At 48.6% G+C, this 18,801-nt stretch overlaps 1 protein-coding gene across 2 annotated transcripts in view; it reads right to left on the reverse strand.

Moving 5' to 3' along the window:
* The window catches only part of DDX27 (DEAD-box helicase 27), a 75,785-nt gene that overhangs the window by 17,935 nt on the left and 39,049 nt on the right, over positions 1–18,801 (reverse strand). For both annotated transcript variants that reach the window (XM_029611772.1, XM_029611771.1), the window contains exons 10-14: positions 16,831–16,930; positions 16,412–16,553; positions 16,027–16,180; positions 15,694–15,775; positions 11,731–11,908 (exon numbers count right to left, since the gene is read on the reverse strand). In XM_029611772.1, the coding sequence (XP_029467632.1) occupies positions 11,731–11,908; positions 15,694–15,775; positions 16,027–16,180; positions 16,412–16,553; positions 16,831–16,930 (656 nt within the window). The remainder of the gene's footprint in view (positions 1–11,730; positions 11,909–15,693; positions 15,776–16,026; positions 16,181–16,411; positions 16,554–16,830; positions 16,931–18,801) is intronic.

Genomic DNA, 18,801 nt, shown 5'->3' on the forward strand with positions numbered 1-18,801 from the left:
GACCTGTATCCAAGCCAAAATGTCTACATAAACAACCCCCAATAAACTCTGGTGAGCAGAGACTCAACATTGAAGCTCCCTAAAACTAGCACCCCTTGTCTCAAACAAAGAACATATTCAACTATGTACACTGCTAGTATATCTGCATATGTTTACATACTATCTCAGCAACATCCAGAAGTGAGGAAATCTTTCGAAAAAAGGGGACAGGTCTTTGGACTGATCTGTGGTATTACACGAACGAAAATAGGCAGGTAAGAACCAATTTTCCTTTCCTGTGCATACCCCAGATCAGTCCAGACAATTGGGAAATACCCAAGCCCCTCTATACTGGGCAGGAACTCAAAAGACCGGCGCGCACACACTTTCTCCAAAAGTCGCCTTCTCTGGCGCCCACACATCCAAGCGGTAATGTTTGGTAAAAGTGTGAAGAGAAGACCATGTCGTCGCCCGACAAATCTCCTATGGAGAAATCACTGACACTCCACCCAGGAGGTTGCCTGCACCCTCATGGAATGCACCCGCAATCCCTCCAGCACCGACCGACCCTTACAGATGTAAGCTGTAGTTGTCACCTCGTTCAACCATCTTGCAGTCGTGCCCTTGAAGCCTTATTTCCCTTCTTTGCACCATTGAACAGGACAAACAGATCTGCTTTCCAAAAGGCATTTGTCACCTTAAGATATCACAAAAGAATTTGCCGCACATCCAATAAGTGAAGCTCCCTCGCCATAGGAGCATCCGGTGACAAATTCAGAAATGTTGGTAGCTCGACCATCTGGTTAAGATGAAAAGAGGAAACCATCTTAGGGAAAAAAGAAGGAACAGTACTCAATGTCACCCCATCCTCTGAAAAGCGTAAGAAAAGGTCCCTAACATGACAACGGTTGCAGCTCTGATATCCTTCTAGCTGAATAGATAGCCACCAAGAAAACAGACTTCAAGAATAGATCCTTTAAAGAAGCCCTTCTAATCGTTTCAAAGGGAGGACCACACAGCACTCAAAGAACCAGATTAAGGTTACAGGCTGGACATATCCTCCAGACTGGAGGATGCAGAAGTTTTGCCCCCTTGAGGAAGTATACCACATCCAGATGAGAGGCCAACGGTCTTCCCTGAACCCTAAGTCGAAGAGACCCTAAGGCTGCCACCTGAATTTGAAGGAAATTATAGGCCAATCCCTTACCCAAGCTGCTTTGTAAAAAGGCCAAAACCTGCGGAACGTTCATAACACCCCCCCTCACAACCACCCCCTCCTTTTCCCCCCCAAACCCCCATAGCCTCTGACACCAGATCTAATCCTAACCAAGTCATACTGTATATATTGTATATAGGATATATGCTACAAATTTATACACACATTCTTTTGTATTCATATGTTACAATGTTTTTACTGCAATAGTTTAATTGTTATCTTGTTAAATGTAAAATAGGGCAGATCCCGCCCTATTCAACCTGTTATCTGGAAACCGATGTGATATCTCAATCGAATGTCGGTATACAAAATAAATAAATAAATAAATAAATAAATCTTTAGAGGTTGTACCTTGTTCGGCAAACACCATGATTCAAACACTCTCCAGACCCGGATATAATCCAGCGATGTGGAGGGCCTCCTTGCCTGAAGCAAAGTTGTAATCACAGGCTCTGAGTATCCCTTCAAGCAGAGCAGTCACCTCGCAAAAGCCAACCCACTAGACAGAATTGATCTGCCCAAGCTGAAAATATGGGTCCCTGCTGTAACAAGCCTGGCAGATGGGCCAAGTGAACGGGACAGTCTACCGCTAGATGATCCAGGTCTGCAAATCATGGCCAGCATGGTCACTCAGGTGCCACCAGAATCTCCCTGCCTGGGTGAAGCTCGATGTGACGCAACACTCGACCTATGAGAGAGGCCACAGAGGAAACATGTATAGTAACAGTTCTGTCGGCCATGGCATCGATGCCCTCGGAGCCAAACTCTCTCCTGCGAATGAAAAACCACACCATCTTTGCATTTCCTGGAGACTCCATGAGGTCCAACTCTGGTCTGCCCCACCTGACCTGAACAAGGGCAAAGGCCTTCGTCGACAACTCCCACTCCCCCGGATCCAGACACTTTCTGCTGAGATAATCTGCTTGTACGTTGTCCACTCTGCCCACATGCGATGTAGATGCTAGATCCTGCTAGATGGTTCTCCGTCCAAACAAAAAGCTCTTGCGCCACCTGCACTACCAGACAACTCTTCATTCTGCCCTAATGACTGATGTAAGCCACAGTCATCGCATTGTCCGAGAACACTTGCAGACTTCCCTTGAATGGGAGGGAGAAACGCCAGTAAGGCTTTGCAAACTACTCTGGTCTCCAAATGACTGATGGACTAGGACACCTCTTCTGGTGACTGGTAAAAGGAGCTGAAAATCCTCTGAAAACAGATTCCAATGGGATAAAAGAGCCCTCTGCAGAGGTCTCATGTGAGCAAAAGCCTATGGAACTAACTTCAGTGTAGAAGCCATAGAACCCAGGACCTGTAAATAATCCCAGACTCTGGGAACCGAAAGCCGCAGAAGACTAAGCACCTGATTCTGCAACTTGATCACTCTCTCATGGTCAGAAACACCTTCCCTGCCAGGGTATCGAACCACGCCCCCAAATATTCGAAAGACTGGCTGGCTCGAAATGACTCTTTGCCAGATTTGTCACCCAGCCCAACGAATCCAGGAGCTGCATGACTTGCCGAACTGACAGACAACACTCCACTTCCGACTTTGTCTGGATGAGCCATCGTCCAGGTAAGAGTGCACCAGGATACCTTCCTTCCTGAGTGCCGCAGCCACCACCACCAATCAACTTTGGGAATGTCCGCGGCGCTGTCGCCAACCCAAAGGGAAGGGCCCGAAATTGGAAGTGCTCCCCTATATCCATGAACCTCAGAAACCTCTGGTGTTTGGCCTGAATGGGGATATGGAGATAGGCCTCCATCAAAAACAAAGATGCCAAAAACTCCCCTTTGCGCACTGCCGCTATCACCGTGCACATTTCCATCCAAAAACATCTCACCCTGAGGGCAGCATTGACCTTCTGAAGACTGAGAATGGACTGAAAAGTCCCCTCCTTCTTGGGAACCACGAAATACGCGGAGTACCTTCCCTGTCTCCTCTCCTGAAGGGCACTGGAACAATGGCATGCAGGAGCTATAGACGTTGCAAAGTATCCCACACCGCTTCCTACTTAGAACAGGAGATGCAGTGGGAGATTACAAAGGCATCCCTGAGCGGTTAAGAAAATTTTAAGGTGTAGCCGTCTCCTACCACCTCCAGAACCCACTGGTCCGATGTGATTTTGATCCACTCCTCGTAAGAGGGACAGCCTCCCTCTGATAGGATCTGGAGAGGAGCAGTCCAGCCTGCCCTTCATTGGCCAATTTTAGTTCCGCCTCCTCCCCTGGGCACCTCTGTCCTGAGGAGGCCTACATTAAGCTTGAAAGGATTGCTGCCTGCCTGAGCTCTGCTTCTGTGCTGTAGACAAAGGGCTTGAACAAAATTTCCTTGCGTCTCTAAAACGAGCACATGGGGGAAATGACTTTTTGGTGGTTTTCTTGTCCTCGGGTAACTTATTTCCCTTCGACTCCCCCAACTGCTTCATGAATTGCTCCAGATCCTCTCCGAATAGCAACTTGACTTTGAAGGGGAGGTTAGACATCTGGGCTTTAGACCACGTCTGCCGACCAATTTCGCAGCCAGAGAAGCCTCTGTGCTGCAACCCCAGAGACCATACTCCTGGCGGAAGTCCGGATCATGTTAGAGGGTATCTGCCATATAGGCCCCTCCCGCTTCCAAGTGGGCAGCCTGAGTAGCCTCAGCTGCCATCCCCGATACCTTCTTGTGTGTGATCTGCACCCAGCACAAGCAGGTTCTCTGCATCAAGCTCCCGCAGACCGCTGCACAAGGCTTAAAGCCGAAACCTCAAAAAGCCTCTTCAGCAGAATTTCCAGATTCCGATCCTGGATATCATTCAGAGCAACCAAACCTGCCACCGGGATGGTTGTCTTCTTGGTCACCACTGCATCCACCTTGGGAATCTTCCACGATTCCAAGATCTGTTCTGGCAAGGGATATAACTTAGCCATAGCTCTGGCTACCTTTAGGCTCACTTCAGGAGACTCCCACCAACTTGTTTAACTTCTTGGGCAAAGGAAAAGCCTTAGGGAGCCCCTACAGCCCCTCCAGGACCGGGTTCACCCCCCTCATTGTCCAAATCTTCCTGTGTGACCTTAATCCCCAACTCATCCAAAAGCTGGGAAATTAAAGGACCCAGGTCCTCCCTATGGAACAGCCTGACCACCTGAGGATCATTGCCCTCCGTAATCGGGACATCGTCCGAATCCTGCATTGGATCCACCAAAAGGCTTACAGGGTTCTTGTCTGGATTAAACAGACTTCTCTGCAGCTGATCGGGGTCAACTGCCTCATCCGACATATCCCCCTCCTCAGCAGTAGACCAAGGAGTTGCAGGATCCCTCCCGATCCTGCCTGCTTCTGATCCTTAGGCTTCTTAGCCACTCGGGTCTTCCTGGGAAATGGCTGCTTGGATCCAGCCTCCTTCGTGGCCAAATGGGCCTTATGGAGAAGGATAAAAATCCATAAAAAAATTCCTCCGGATCAGAAGACGACTGATCTTGCTCTGCATTCCCCTGCCACCAGCAGGACACAATGGGGGAGGGGAGTCCCGAGGCGCTCTCACAGAAGCCTGACTCCTACCATGTGCAGACAAAATGGCTGCCGGCTCCTCTGCCCCCCCCCCCCCCCCAGCACCAGTCCAGCTGACCTCATGATCCAGCCACTCCCCAAGGGTTCCGCGGAGGCCCCAGCCCCTCTGGAGACGCACTCCGAACAAAACGCAGTCGTGCTGAAGTGCACCCATTTGGAGCCGCAGCAAACTTTCCTGCGCTGAGTGGGAGGCAGCATGCCGACGCAATCGGGCTTAAAAATAGTCCCTGCTGCTGAAAACTGCTGGCAGTTTGCTTCCGACACTGTCCAAGCACGCAGCTCGGCAGTTGGATGGAACTCCGGTCCCACTCACCTGACCCTGCCTCCCGGCAGTCCGGCCAATCAGCGACTGACAGAGCTTCCTCCATCAGCCCTGCTCACTTTTTTTTTTTTAAAGGAACCTCCACCAAAAAAACCAAAACACACAGCAAGCAAGGAAATTAAAAGAAACACTTCCTAGCTTCTGCTGCCAGAAGGAGATCACTGAAGGTGGCGAGGACCAAGAAGGGGGGGGGGTGTGTGTGAGAGAATCAGGGCCCCCCCCGGGCTTTCACCCTCCCACCCCAATCAACAAGGGTCAAGCTAGCTCAGGGATTACCAACCCCCCCACTCACCCTGCTCTACCCAAAGGATGGCCCACAAAGGAATCTAACACCTCAGGGAGCCTTCCTGCTAGAAAGCTTCTTTATATATATATATTTTTTTTTACTTGCAAAACTCCAGACTGCAGGTTTGCACCTCTACCATCTGCTGGAGACAGAGAAATACTAAGGGACTGCAGGTCGCACTCTCAGTTATGTAGCAGTGCCCGAAAAGTTTTTATTCTCTGCCTCAATCTGCAGGTAAGGATGCAAAACCCATTTGTCTGGATGATCTGGGGTATGCACAGGAATGCCAAGTTATGGCATCACTTCCCAAGCTGCCATTGCACACCTCCAATGTAGTTTTTTTTTTTTTTTTTTTAAGAAGTACAAATGCCCCCCTCCCCCTTTCTCCAGGTCTTACCTGCTAATTTTCGTTCCTGTAGTACCACGGATCAGTCCAGGACAGCTGGGTTTTGCCTCCCCTCCAGCAGATGGAGACAGAAAAAGACTTCATGGACTCTGTCCTATACCCCTGAGGTGCCACCTAGTATCTGCCAGTATTATACTGTACCAAAGCAGAAATTATATAAACCATAATGGCAACCAGAAAACAACTTCCCCCTGAAAAGCAGAGGAGATGAAATCAACCTGAAACTTCATGAATGAACGAAACATATCCAAGACCTTTCCCTAAAAAGGGGGGCAGTCAGTAAAACTTGATCAGCTACCGGCCGAACAGACTCTCCATTTTCTCCCCGGGCGGGCATCTGGACTGATCCGTGGTACAACAGGAACGAAAATTAGCAGGTAAGAACCAATTTTCCTTTCCCTGTACGTACCCGGATCAGTCCAGGACAGCTGGGAGGTACCAAAGCTTTCCTAACCAGGGTGGGACTGAGAGAGTCCCACTCCGAGTACACTGGCTCCAAAAGAACCGGGCTCTGGGGCCCGGACATCCAGTCGATAATGTCTGGCAAAGGTATGTGAAGACTTCCAGGTAGCCGCCCTACAAATTTCCTGTGGAGACACCTGTTGACATTCAGCCCAAGAAACCGCCTGTGACCGAGTAGAGTGAGCCTTAAGACCAGATGGAATCGGACAGCCCTGAACCAGGTAAGCAGACACTATAGCCTCCTTCAACCAGCATGCGATCGTGGCCCTGGAAACCTTCTGCCCCTTTCTGGGTCCACTCCACAGCACGAAAAGATGATCCAGGAGTCGGAAACTGTTAGTCACCTCCAAGTAAAGCAACAACACTCTTCACGTCCAACTTCCGCAAATCTCTAGACCAGGGGTGGGCAAGTCCGGTCCTCGAGGGCTGCAAACCAGTCGGGTTTTCAGGATACCCCTAATGAATATGCATGAAATAGATTTGCATACAACTGAGGCAATGTGTATGCAGGTCTCTCTCATGCATATTCATTAAGGATATCCTGAAAACCCGACTGGTTTGCAGCCCTCGAGGACCGGAATTGCCCACCCCTGCTCTAGACTCTGGAGATGAAGAATTTAAAGCTGTGAATGAAGGGAGTTCCACGGACTGGTTCAAATGAAAAGAGGATACGACCTTTAAAAGAAAGGAGGAACTGTTCTAAAGGAAACTCCTGTCTCAGAAATCCTCAAGAAAGGTTCCCTGCAGGATAAGGCCTGTAGCTCGGACACTCACCTCGCGGAAGAAATAGCCACCAGAAAAACCGTCTTCAAAGTCAGATCCTTCAGGGTCACTCTATTCAATGACTCAAAAGGGGCATTACAAAGTGCCCGCAGCACTAAATTCAACTTCCACAAGGGACAAGGGCTCCGGACTGGAGGACGTAGATGCTTAGCTCCTCTTAAGAAACGGGCCATGTCTGGATGAGAGGCTAGCGCAACCTCCTGCACCTTTCCTTGAAAACAGCCAAGGGCCGCTACCTGCATCCGCAGAGAATTGGAGGCCAACCCTTTGGCTAAGCCTGCCTGTAAAAAATCCAGGACCTCCGGAATTGACGCCCTGGACGGCTGTACGTGGTGATCTATGCACCAGGACTCAAACACTCCCCAAACTCTAACATACGCCATAAAGGTGGAAGTTTTAAGAGAACGTAAGAGCGTAGTCACCACCACATTCGAGTAACCCATACTTCTCAACCTATGCCTTTCATAAACCATGCCGCAAGACAAAAGCGATCTGCCTCTGCGAAATAAACGGGGCCCTAATGCAATAGAGTCAGAGACAGACAAAACCTCAGTGTACCGCCAGATTCAAGAGGTCCGCAAACCACGGGCGCCTCAGCCACTCCGGAGCCATAAGAATCACCCTCCTGCCTGTGTGCCCCTCGATGTGGCGTAGAACCTTTCCAACCAACGGCCTCGGTGGGAAAGCATACAGGAAGATGTCCTTTGGCCAGGAGAGGACCAGCACATCTACCCTTTCTGCCCCCGGTTCCCGCCGCCTGCTGAAGAACCGGGGAGCCTTGGCATTGTCGTACGTCACCATCAGCTCCATGGCCAGTCTGGACCACCAGTCAGACAGAAGATGAAAGGCGTCGGAGAGTTCCCACTCCCCCGGATCCAACTGGTGATGACTGAGAAAATCTGCCTGGACATTGTCCACTCCGGCTATGTGAGAGGCAGCTATCCGGTAAAGATGCTGCTCCGCCCAATGTATCATGAGCTGAGCATCCGTCGCCATTGGACGGCTCCTAGTTCCGCCCTGAAGATTGATGTAGGCCACCGTTGTCGCATTGTCGGAGAGCACCCTCACCGACCTGTCCTCCACCATCGGAAGGAGGGCCTGGAGCGCTAACTGCACTGCTTTGGTTTCCAAGTGATTGATCGACCAGGAGGCCTCCATTCTGGTCCTTTGGCCCTGGACTGCTGTATCTCGACAAACCGCTCCCCACCCAGAGAGAGACCTAACACGGAATCTCCAAATCCACCCCCTGGCGCAAATTGTGCTGCAAAAGCCACCACTAACTGGAACGCACCACGTCCATCAGGGGCAGGACAAGATGGAAGCGCTGCGAGAGGGGATTCCATCAGGAGAGCAAGGCTGATTGAAGAGGATGCATATGCGCAAAGGCCCATGGTACCAGATCGATCATTGAAGCCATTGAGCCCAGGACCTGCAAGTAATCCCAGACCCTGGGTCGAGGTAGAGAGCACAAGGACTCCACCTGTCACGTGAGCTTGGAAATTCTCTCTGTCAGAAAAACCTTTCCCAAGGCCGTGTAGAAATGAGCCCCAGAAACTCCAAAGTCTGGGAGGGAATTAGACGACTCTTCTCGGGGTTGACCACCCATCCCAACGAGTCCAAAATCCAGAGCACCCGCGCCACCGCGGCTCTGCATAGGCTTTCTGACTTTGCTCGAATTAGCCAATCGTCCAGATAGGGATGCACCAGTATCCCTTCCTGTCGCAAGGCGGCCGTGACCACAACCATTACCTTGGTGAAAACCCGGGGCGCTGTTGCGAGCCCGAACGGAAAAGTGCAGAATTGAAAATGGCCCCCGAGGATCGCAAACCGCAGATATTTCTGATGCTCCGAGCATATCGGGATGTGCAGGTACATTTCCATCAGGTCCAGTGACACCAAGAACTCTCCCTTGTGCACCTAAGCTATGATGGAGCGAAGAGTTTCAATCCAAAATTGGGGTACCTTCAAGGCGCGATTCACCCGCTTCAAATCGAGGATGGGACGGAAAGTACCCTCCTTCTTTGGTACCACGAAGTAGATGGAGTAGCGCCCACAACTTAGCTGCCCTTCGGGCACTGGAACTATGGCCTCCAGATCTTGCAAGTGCTGTAGAGTGTCTCACACCGCCCTGCTCTTTAGGTGGTAACCGCAAGGGGACACTATGTAATGCTCCTTGAGCGGCCGGGCAAAATCTAAGGCATAGCCATGTTCTATGATGCTTAGTACCCATTAGTCGGAGGTCAATTTGGTCCACGCCTCCCAGAAAAGGGATAACCTTCTCCTGATTCTTGGGACGGAAGGGTGGACCGGCCTCATTTCACTGCCCGGTATTGGAGCCCCCACGGGACTGCGGAGCACCGTTTCTGGCAGGTCGGCAGCCCCAAAAGGACTGGGTGCCAAGAAGCCTGGGGGCCGGTGTCCTGGCAAAATGACGAACCGGCAGACCGTGAGGAGCAGAAACGACGATTTCCCCGAAATCTCGCCCGCTAAGGAAAGGAACCTCTGGTTCTAGGCCTATCTCCTCCGGCAACCTGTGGACCTTGTTCTCTCCCAGAGACTTTATCATGTCCTCCAACTATTGCCCAAAGAGGAGCTTCCCCTTGAATGGTAAAGAACTCAGCTGCGCTTTAGAGGACCCATCAGCCAACCAGTTTCTGAGCCAGAGGAGCCTGCGGGCAGAAACCACTGCAACCATTGTCCTGCCCGAAGTCCACAGAAGATCATACAGGGAATCCGCGCTATACGCCATCACCACCACCTCCAGACGGCTAACACGTAGCGCCGCTGCATCCGAGAGGGATTCATCCTCCTACCAATCCTAAACCCAGTGGAGACAAGCCCTCTGCGCAAAACTGCTGCACATAGCTGCCCGGATCCCAAGGACCGAAACCTCAAACATTTTCTTTAGCTGCAGCTCCAGCTTAAGGTCCTGTAAGTCTTTCAACACAGTGGCCCCCGTGACAGGAATGGTGGCCTTCTTTGTGACCGCTGAGACTGCTGCATCCATCTTGGGAATCCTGAGCAGATCCAAAGCCTCCTCCGAAAGAGAGTACAATTTGTCCATAGCTCGTCCCACCTTCAAGCCAACGTCTAGAGTGTCCTACTCCTTAAACAAAAGATCTGTGACAGACATATGAAAAGGAAAGGATCGAGCCGGACCCTGGAGGCCCACCATGACCGGATCCATAGCTCCAAACCTGGAATCCTCAGGCAGAACTTCAATACCGAGCTCCTCCAGAATGACTGGTATCAGAGGCCCCAATTCATCCCTCCAGAACAGCCGCACCACCTTTGGATCTTTGCCCTCCACCACTGGAACACCATCCGGTTCGGCTGGCTGAAGGTGAAGATCTGGATCCGTATCCTGTCCGTCACCCGGAGCTGATGGAGGAGACTGATCCTCATCTGACGTGTCCGTCTGAGAAGTCTTCGCCATAGGGGACCGAGACCGGAGAGGGCCCTTTGCCTTGGGTTCATCTCTGCCACCGGATGACCTGGAGCGTTTGCGTGAAGAGGACCCTTTCCCCACTCCCGTGGTCATAGAGGGTGTCCGGGGCAACTTAGTACGCAATCTCTTGAAGAACTTTGCATTCTGACAAATTCAGAGGAGTACGAGAAGGAAGACTCATCCGAGTCCTTGTCCTGCTCCTCCTCCAAAAAATCCTCCCGAGCATCTGGAACTGCACCCCCTCCCCCCACCCCGGGGCAGCAGGCCTGCACTAAGCAGGAAGGGATCCGAGCCCTGCCGCAGCCGATCAGGCCTCTCAGGCTCCCGACGCAGCCTGGCACTGTCCCTGTCAGCCTTGTGCTGAAACCTCTGCGATGGGCCTTCCCCGCTTAACAGACAGTCTGTGCAAACCCCAGCGCAGGAAAGCCGCACGCATGCACTGTCACACACTGAGCAGGCCGCGCCACGAGGCATATCCCCGGCCTCGATTTAATCAGTAACCGAAAAAAGAACCGCAGCGACTGCAGCAATTTCCTGGTCAAAAAACAGGCCAGGAAAGCCTGGGAGGGAATCAGACGACTCTTCTCGGGGTTGACCACCCATCCCAACGAGTCCAACATCCAGAGATGTTCTTGGGACGGAAGGGTGGACGCTAGGCCGGAGCACCCAAGGCAAGAAAAGACAACTTTTAAAATTTAAAAAAAAATAATTTTTTTTTTCCTGGTCGCAATTGATCCCGCTGAGGGTGAGTGAGCCAGAACCCCCGGTATCACCCTCAGCCGCGGCAGTTCCAGGGTTTTCAACCCTCTGCTCTCCAGCCTCAAGTACCAGGGGGGATGGTCCCAACAGGACCTGCCGACCCCCTGGGAGGCTAAATTCAATTATCCCTGTTAATAACTTTTTTTTTTTTAACCAATTTAAATGTAAAGGGCCAGTAACCTAAACTTTCCTCTGAAAAAATAACCTGTGCCAACAAACCAAAATCAGACAAATTCAAACCTAACACCAGACACTAGGCTTTGCACCTCCACCTTCTGCTGGAGACAAAAATACTGGCAGACACTAGATGGCATCTTAGGGGTATAGGACAGAGTCCGCGAAGTCTTTTTCTGTCTCCATCTGCCCTGGACTGATCTAGGTACGTACAGGGAATGTAGTTTTGTTTTTGTTTTGTTTTTTTTTGAAGAAGTACAAATGCCTCCCCCTTTTCCAGGTAGCATCCTAGTGTCCCGGACCCGCTCCAGCACCCTCGCTGCCGTGTGCTTCCTTGTTACCTTGGGGCAGGATTCTGGCCTTCACGGGTGTCTGAGCCTTCTTCACAATCTCTTTCAGCATCTTCCTCTCCTCTTCTCCCGCCAGGGAGACTGAGCGTCCCGCCCTGCCTGCCCTGGCTGTCCGCCCAACGCGGTGCACGTAGTGCTTCACAGTGTTTGGCATTGTGAAATTAATCACCTGCAGTGGAGAAAGGAGGAGGAGAGCAATTAGCTTTGGAGGGCATGGAGCTCTCTTTGACAGGACCAGCTCAACCACTCCTCGCCTCTCGACAGCTTTGAAATAAATTGGACAGGACCAGCCCGAAGGCCCGGCAGCATTGCCCGGGTCTGGGTTTGATTCCTGGGGAAGGAAGGCGTCCCATCGTTTAACAGTGAGGCTTACTGGCTGGGTTTAAGAGGGAAGTGCAGGTAGGTGCCTCTCAGCCAGAAGACTGGTGCTGAGCTACACGGGAGAGGAACACCCCCCCTGGGAGAGCTGTAAAGGAAGCCTCAGCTGCAGACACAAACGAACAGCAGGAAAACCTCTGGGGTTTCAACACAAAAAATTAAGACTCCCCACCTGTAGGGTTATCAGGAAAACTTATTTTTCCTGAGTTGTCAAGCATTTTCACCTTTTGCCATTATTTTTATGATCACACCATTTCTCATTACTATTCCCCTCAAAAGCTTTCTAATTATTTCATGCTGCTGGGAGCCACCAATTGATCAGAAAACTCTATTTTTCCATTCTCAGTCTTCAACATGGGTATAAAACCCCTCTCTTTTTTTTTGCATCACAGACCAGCCCATTTAAACACTTTCTTGTTCAGATTATTATTAGAAAGATGCAAAGAATACAAAGCCTATTTAAAAAAAAATAAAAAAAAAAAAATCGGACCAGAGAGTCCTCAGAATTTGGTTTTGGGCTAAAGCAGTTTCCTGCAGCAATCTTTGGATTCACAGATCAATCAGAACCAGTCTCTATTGGGCTTTGGCACCAGGAACCTCTATTCACAACTATTTTCCCCTATTTTTAGCCCTCTCCTTCCTCCCATTTATCGCTGCCATCACGGTCCTTGGGGGCCCAAGGACTCCAGTTCCTTCCATAACCTGGAATTCATGCAAACCCTCCCCCTCCCCCCTCCCCCCACATGTCTGGTCAGCAGGTGTCACCATTGTGCAGAGAACCCCGGCCCCCCAAGGGGCTAGGAATGGCCCCAGGAAGCAGAAACCAGGGCTGAGGAGTTGAAGTCTGACCTCCCACATGGCAGCACGCACCACTGCCACTGAGCTGGCCTGTCTCCAGTCTTCAGGACCACATTTTCCAAGCCTTCCAAGATCTTTTAACGTTTTTCCTATGATGAGTTTTAGGGCTTCTCCAAAATCTGCCAGTACACAGTGGTACTAACAAATGGTATTGCTGGACGATAATATTTACAGAAGTGGGCTACAGGGATTTACACAGATTGATTTCCTGAGATCAGGTACCATAATTTATAGCAGTCATGTCGGTCCTGGAGAAAAAGTGCAGCATCTGCTTCTGACCTGCTAACGTCACAGGGAAATGAAGAGTTAAAGGAGAAGATAAAATGAGGAAAATAGTCAGAAAAAAACTGAAAGGTGCAGCTGCAAAGGTTAAAAGTGTTCAACAGGCTTGGACATTGTTTAAAAATACAATCCTAGAGGCGCAGTCCATATTCCACGCATTAAGAAAGGAGGAAGGAAGGCAAAACGATTACCGTCATGGTTAAAAGGTGAGGTGAAAGAGGCTATTTTAGCCAAAAAATCATCCTTCAAAAATTGGAAGAAAGATCCATCTGAAGAAAATAGGATAAAACATAAGCATTGTCAAGTTAAGTGTAAAACATTGATAAAACAAGCGAAGAGAGAATTTGAAATGAAGTTGGCCATAGAGGCAAAAACTCATAATAAAAACTTTTTTAAATATATCCAAAGCAAGAAACCTGTGAGGGAGTCGGTTGGACCATTAGATGACCGAGGGGTTAAAGGGGCTCTTAGGGAAGATAAGGCCATTGCAGAAAGACTAAATGAATTCTTTGCTTCCGTGTTTACTAGTGAGGATGTTGGGGAGATACCAGTTCTGGAGTTGGTTTTCAGGGGTGATGAGTCAGACAAACTGAACAAAATCACTGTCAACCTGGAAGATGTAGTAGGCCAGATTGACAAACTAAAGAGTAGCAAGTCACCTGGACCGGATGGTATGCATCCCAGGGTACTAAAGGAACTAAAAAATGAAATTTCTGACCTATTAGTTAAAATTTGTAACCTATCATTAAAATCATCCATTGTACCTGAAGACTGGAGGGTGGCCAATGTAACCCCAATATTTAAAAAAGGCTCCAGGGGTGATCCGGGTAACTATAGACCAGTGAGCCTAACTTCAGTGCCGGGAAAAATAGTGGAAACTATCCTCAAGATCAAAATTGTAGAGCATATAGAAAGACATGATTTAATGGGACACAGTCAACATGGATTTACCCAAGGGAAGTCTTGCCTAACAAACCTGCTTCATTTTTTTGAAGGGGTTAATAAACATGTGGATAAAGGTGAACCGGTAGATGTAGTGTATTTGGATTTTCAGAAGGCGTTTGACAAAGTCCCTCATGAGAGGCTTCTACGAAAACTAAAAAGTCATGGGATAGGAGGTGATGTCCTTTCGTGGATTACAAACTGGTTAAAAGACAGGAAACAGAGAGTAGGACTAAATGGTCAATTTTCTCAGTGGAAAAGGGTAAACAGTGGAGTGCCTCAGGGATCTGTACTTGGACCGGTGCTTTTCAATATATATATCAATGATCTGGAAAGGAATACGATGAGTGACGTTATCAAATTTGCAGATGATACAAAATTATTCAGAGTAGTTAAATCACAAGTAGACTGTGATACATTACAGGAGGACCTTGCAAGACTGGAAGATTGGGCATCCAAATGGCAGATGAAATTTAATGTGGACAAGTGCAAGGTGTTGCATATAGGGAAAAATAACCCTAGCTGTAGTTACACGATGTTAGGTTCCATATTAGGAGCTACCACCCAAGAAAGAGATCTAGGCGTCATAGTAGATAATACATTGAAATCGTCAGCTCAGTGTGCTGCAGCAGTCAAAAAAGCAAATAAAATGTTAGGAATTATTAGGAAGGGAATGGTTAATAAAACGGAAAATGTCATAATGCCTCTATATCGCTCCATGGTGAGACCACACCTTGAATACTGTGTACAATTCTGGTCGCCGTATCTCAAAAAAGATATAGTTGCAATGGAGAAGGTACAGAGAAGGGCAACCAAAATGATAAAGGGGATGGAACAGCTCCCCTATGAGGAAAGGCTGAAGAGGTTAGGGCTGTTCAGCTTGGAGAAGAGACGGCTGAGGGGGGATATCATAGAGGTCTTTAAGATCATGAGAGGTCTTGAACGAGTAGATGTGACTCGGTTATTTACACTTTCGAATAATAGAAGGACTAGGGGGCATTCCATGAAGTTAGCAAGTAGCACATTTAAGACTAATCAGAGAAAATTCTTTTTCACTCAACGCACAATAAATCTCTGGAATTTGTTGCCAGAGGATGTGGTTAGTGCAGTTAGTGTAGCTGGGTTCAAAAAAGGTTTGGATAAGTTCTTGGAAGAGAAGTCCATTAACTGCTATTAATCAAGTTTACTTAGGGAATAGTCACTGCTATTAATTGCATCAGTAGCATGGGATCTTCTAGGTGTTTGGGTAATTGCCAGGTTCTTGTGGCCTGGTTTGGCCTCTGTTGGAAACAGGATGCTGGGCTTGATGGACCCTTGGTCTGACCCAGCATGGCAATTTCTTATGTTCTTATGTTCTTATGTAAGAGGATAGGAATTAGCTGGAATATGAGATCAAAAAAGGGAGCCAAGAGCAGCGTGTAACCATCAAAAAGCAAAAGACAGAACAGTTTCCTCTCTACAGATGACTTCCAAGAAACCTGTCCTGGTTCCCACCGTTTTGACTCCCTCGATGTCAAGGCCTCTGGCTGCAACGTCTGTAGCCACCAGCACGTCAATCTGCTCATCTTTAAACCTCCTGAAAGACAAAAGGAAAAAGGGGAGATCAGCAGCACCATGACTCTAAAAAAAAATGGTGAAGCCCATCACAGATTCCAGCCCGCTGACTGACTGGACATCATGTAGGGAACCTCATCTGCTGATTGTATATGAAGATAGCCCTAGGGAGATGCTTGGCTTATTGCCCAGGCTGCAGTTGGTGTTATCTGAGGGAAGTAGCTAGCTCTTCTGTGGCAAGAACAGGAGGGAAGGAAAGAGCTGAGTCTTTACCTGAGGGCCTCCAACCGCTGAGTCTGGGAGAGGTTTCCGTGCAGCTCTCCCACCTTCAGTCCCATCAGACCCAGCAGGATGTGCATCCGATGTGCCTGCTTCTTGGTCTGTGTGAACAGCATAACGTGATCAGGAAAGGTGCGCGTCAGCAGGGCTGAAACACAAAACCAAGCAAAAAAGAGCATCCATCAGGAGAACAGTGATACCGGGGGCATGGAATTATCTTTCTTTCCTGCAATTCTTCAGCCTGTGTGTAGCACAGCACACATGGGACAGGAGAAACAGAGGACTCCCAGGGAGCAGCCTGTAATACCTCTGAGCCAGTGCCCCAGGATGGAGCAAGGGGACTCGCCTGCTGACCCCAGGAAGCAGCAAGCAAACTAACCTGACACAATAGCTTCTCTGTCACCCTCCCGATTAGGTCTGATCCGGACAAACTCCTGACGCAGAAATGGGGCCACATCTGTATTACTGTTCACAAAGATACGAACTGGGTTTTTCAGGGATACGGAGACCAAATCTTTCACCTGCAGGCATAATGGGGCAGAAACTGATCAAATAGAATCATGTGAACAAAACATATGACAGCTACACAACAGCAGCCCACAGTAAGGGTCGTGCATTTCTTACAGGCCCAACTCCATTTATTCATCTTTTGGATGACATTTTTTGGGATTCATGTATAAGCTACAAACTCTTCTCTCCCCCTCCGCTTTAGATTCCCCTCACATGCATGCCACATTTTCCCCAGAAGCACCCTCCCCCAACCCCTGCAGACAGAGACCGTGAGATAAGAGGTTTCACCTCATCCGTCATGGTAGCTGAGAAGAGCATGGTCTGGCGCTGATGCGAGCACAGTCGGATAATCTCTTTCATCTGCTCTTCAAAGTATTCATCTAGCATTCTAAGGAGAGAGACAGACAAATATCTCTAAATCCCATCCTCTAAGAATACGAAAATCATCCTTTTGTGGGATTACCACATAAGAATCTTTTAGCAAACGCCAGGTAAACTACAGCAATCGTGTTTCCCATAGCGAGTCTGCTGCTAACATTTTTTGTAAAACCCAGTAAAGGCTGGTCTTGCAGGTTCGAGCTGCTTGAGAACCCGTGGGGCTGCCTCCTGACTCTTCCCTTCCCTCTGTCTAATTGCCCAGCATGCAGGATGTGATTGACTGCATAAGAAATCGTTTGTATTCATTACTAGAAAACAGCATGTACATGGGTGCATGTCTGTGTGTGAGAGTGTTGTAGAAGCAGCACTACAGTAAAACCAGAACACTGCAGACCCCCCAAGCCTCAGAGACAGCTGCTATCCTCTCCATCCAATTCCACTATGGGGCTAATGGTTAGATGATCAAGGGGTTAAAGGGGCACTTAGAGAAGATAAGGCCATCACAGAAAGATTAAATGATTTCTTTGCTTCGGTGTTTACTGAAGAGGATGTTGGGGAGGTACCCGTACTGGAGAAGGTTTTCATGGGTAATGATTCAGATGGACTGAACCAAATCACGGTGAACCTAGAAGATGTGGTAGGCCTGATTGATAAACTGAAGAGTAGTAAATCACCCGGACCGGATGGTATACACCCCAGAGTTCTGAAGGAACTAAAACATGAAATTTCAGACCTATTAGTAAAAATTTGTAACCTATCATTAAAATCATCCATTGTACCTGAAGACTGGAGGATAGCAAATGTAACCCCAATATTTAAAAAGGGCTCCAGGGGCAATCCGGGAAACTACAGACCAGTTAGCCTGACTCCAGTGCCAGGAAAAATAGTGGAAAGTGTTCTAAACATCAAAATCACAGAACATATAGAAAGACAAGGTTTAATGGAACAAAGTCAGCATGGCTTTACCCAAGGCAAGTCTTGCCTCACAAATCTGGCCACTGTTGGAAACAGGATGCTGGGCTTGATGGACCCTTGGTCTGACCCAGTATGGCATTTTCTTATGTTCTTAATTTTGTAGAGGTGAAGATGAAGTCTCTTGTAAAGCTTACTCTATGCTTATGGCCAGGGACACAAGAACACAGACTCATAATGTATTTTTATTAGTCAATATAAGTGTTCTCGGGAGATGCTGGGTGCCCTTAGTCTTACAAACTGACCAGCATCTCCCTGGATACAGGAAGTGACCCTTGTTTTATAGATAACATTCAAATACAGGAAAAGGATAGAAGGTTCTAGAGATTTGCATGACTGCCCAAAGGATCATTTACATAAGTTGTGATGTCAAATGCATGATTAGATCATCCCTAACTATCCCTGATTGGCTTCCCAGGATGTGTAGCCCATTTCCCATGGCTCTCTTTGTTCTGTTAAACTGTTACTGGACAAAACAATCAACACATCTGTAACTATGTTGATTACAAACTCCTGAGAATAGTGCCTGAAGCTCCCCTGTGGTTTCTTCTTTGTGACCCTATGAATAGTTTGCCTGCTTCTACAGATATCCAGGGACATTCTGTAAGTCACTCAGAGTCCATTCAGCCCAGGCAGGCCAAAGACACGCAGAGGCTTCTGGGGATTTCCTTCTCCATGTTTGTTTTCTGTTCAGGCATACTTCTCACTCTTAATTATTTTAAGTTTCCAAAAAAATGGATCAAATCATTTGAGAAATATGTTGTGGTTAACACAGGAGCTGGTAGTGAAGAAGGAACAGATCTCCCTATTAGGATCTGTTGAGTACTTCTTTCACATGGCCGAGAATAGCCACTGTGGGCGACAGGATGCTGGGCTTGATGGACTATTGGCCTAACCCTATATGGAATT

The sequence above is a fragment of the Rhinatrema bivittatum genome, chromosome 8, assembly GCF_901001135.1.
Source record: "Rhinatrema bivittatum chromosome 8, aRhiBiv1.1, whole genome shotgun sequence".
Lineage (NCBI taxonomy): Eukaryota > Metazoa > Chordata > Amphibia > Gymnophiona > Rhinatrematidae > Rhinatrema > Rhinatrema bivittatum.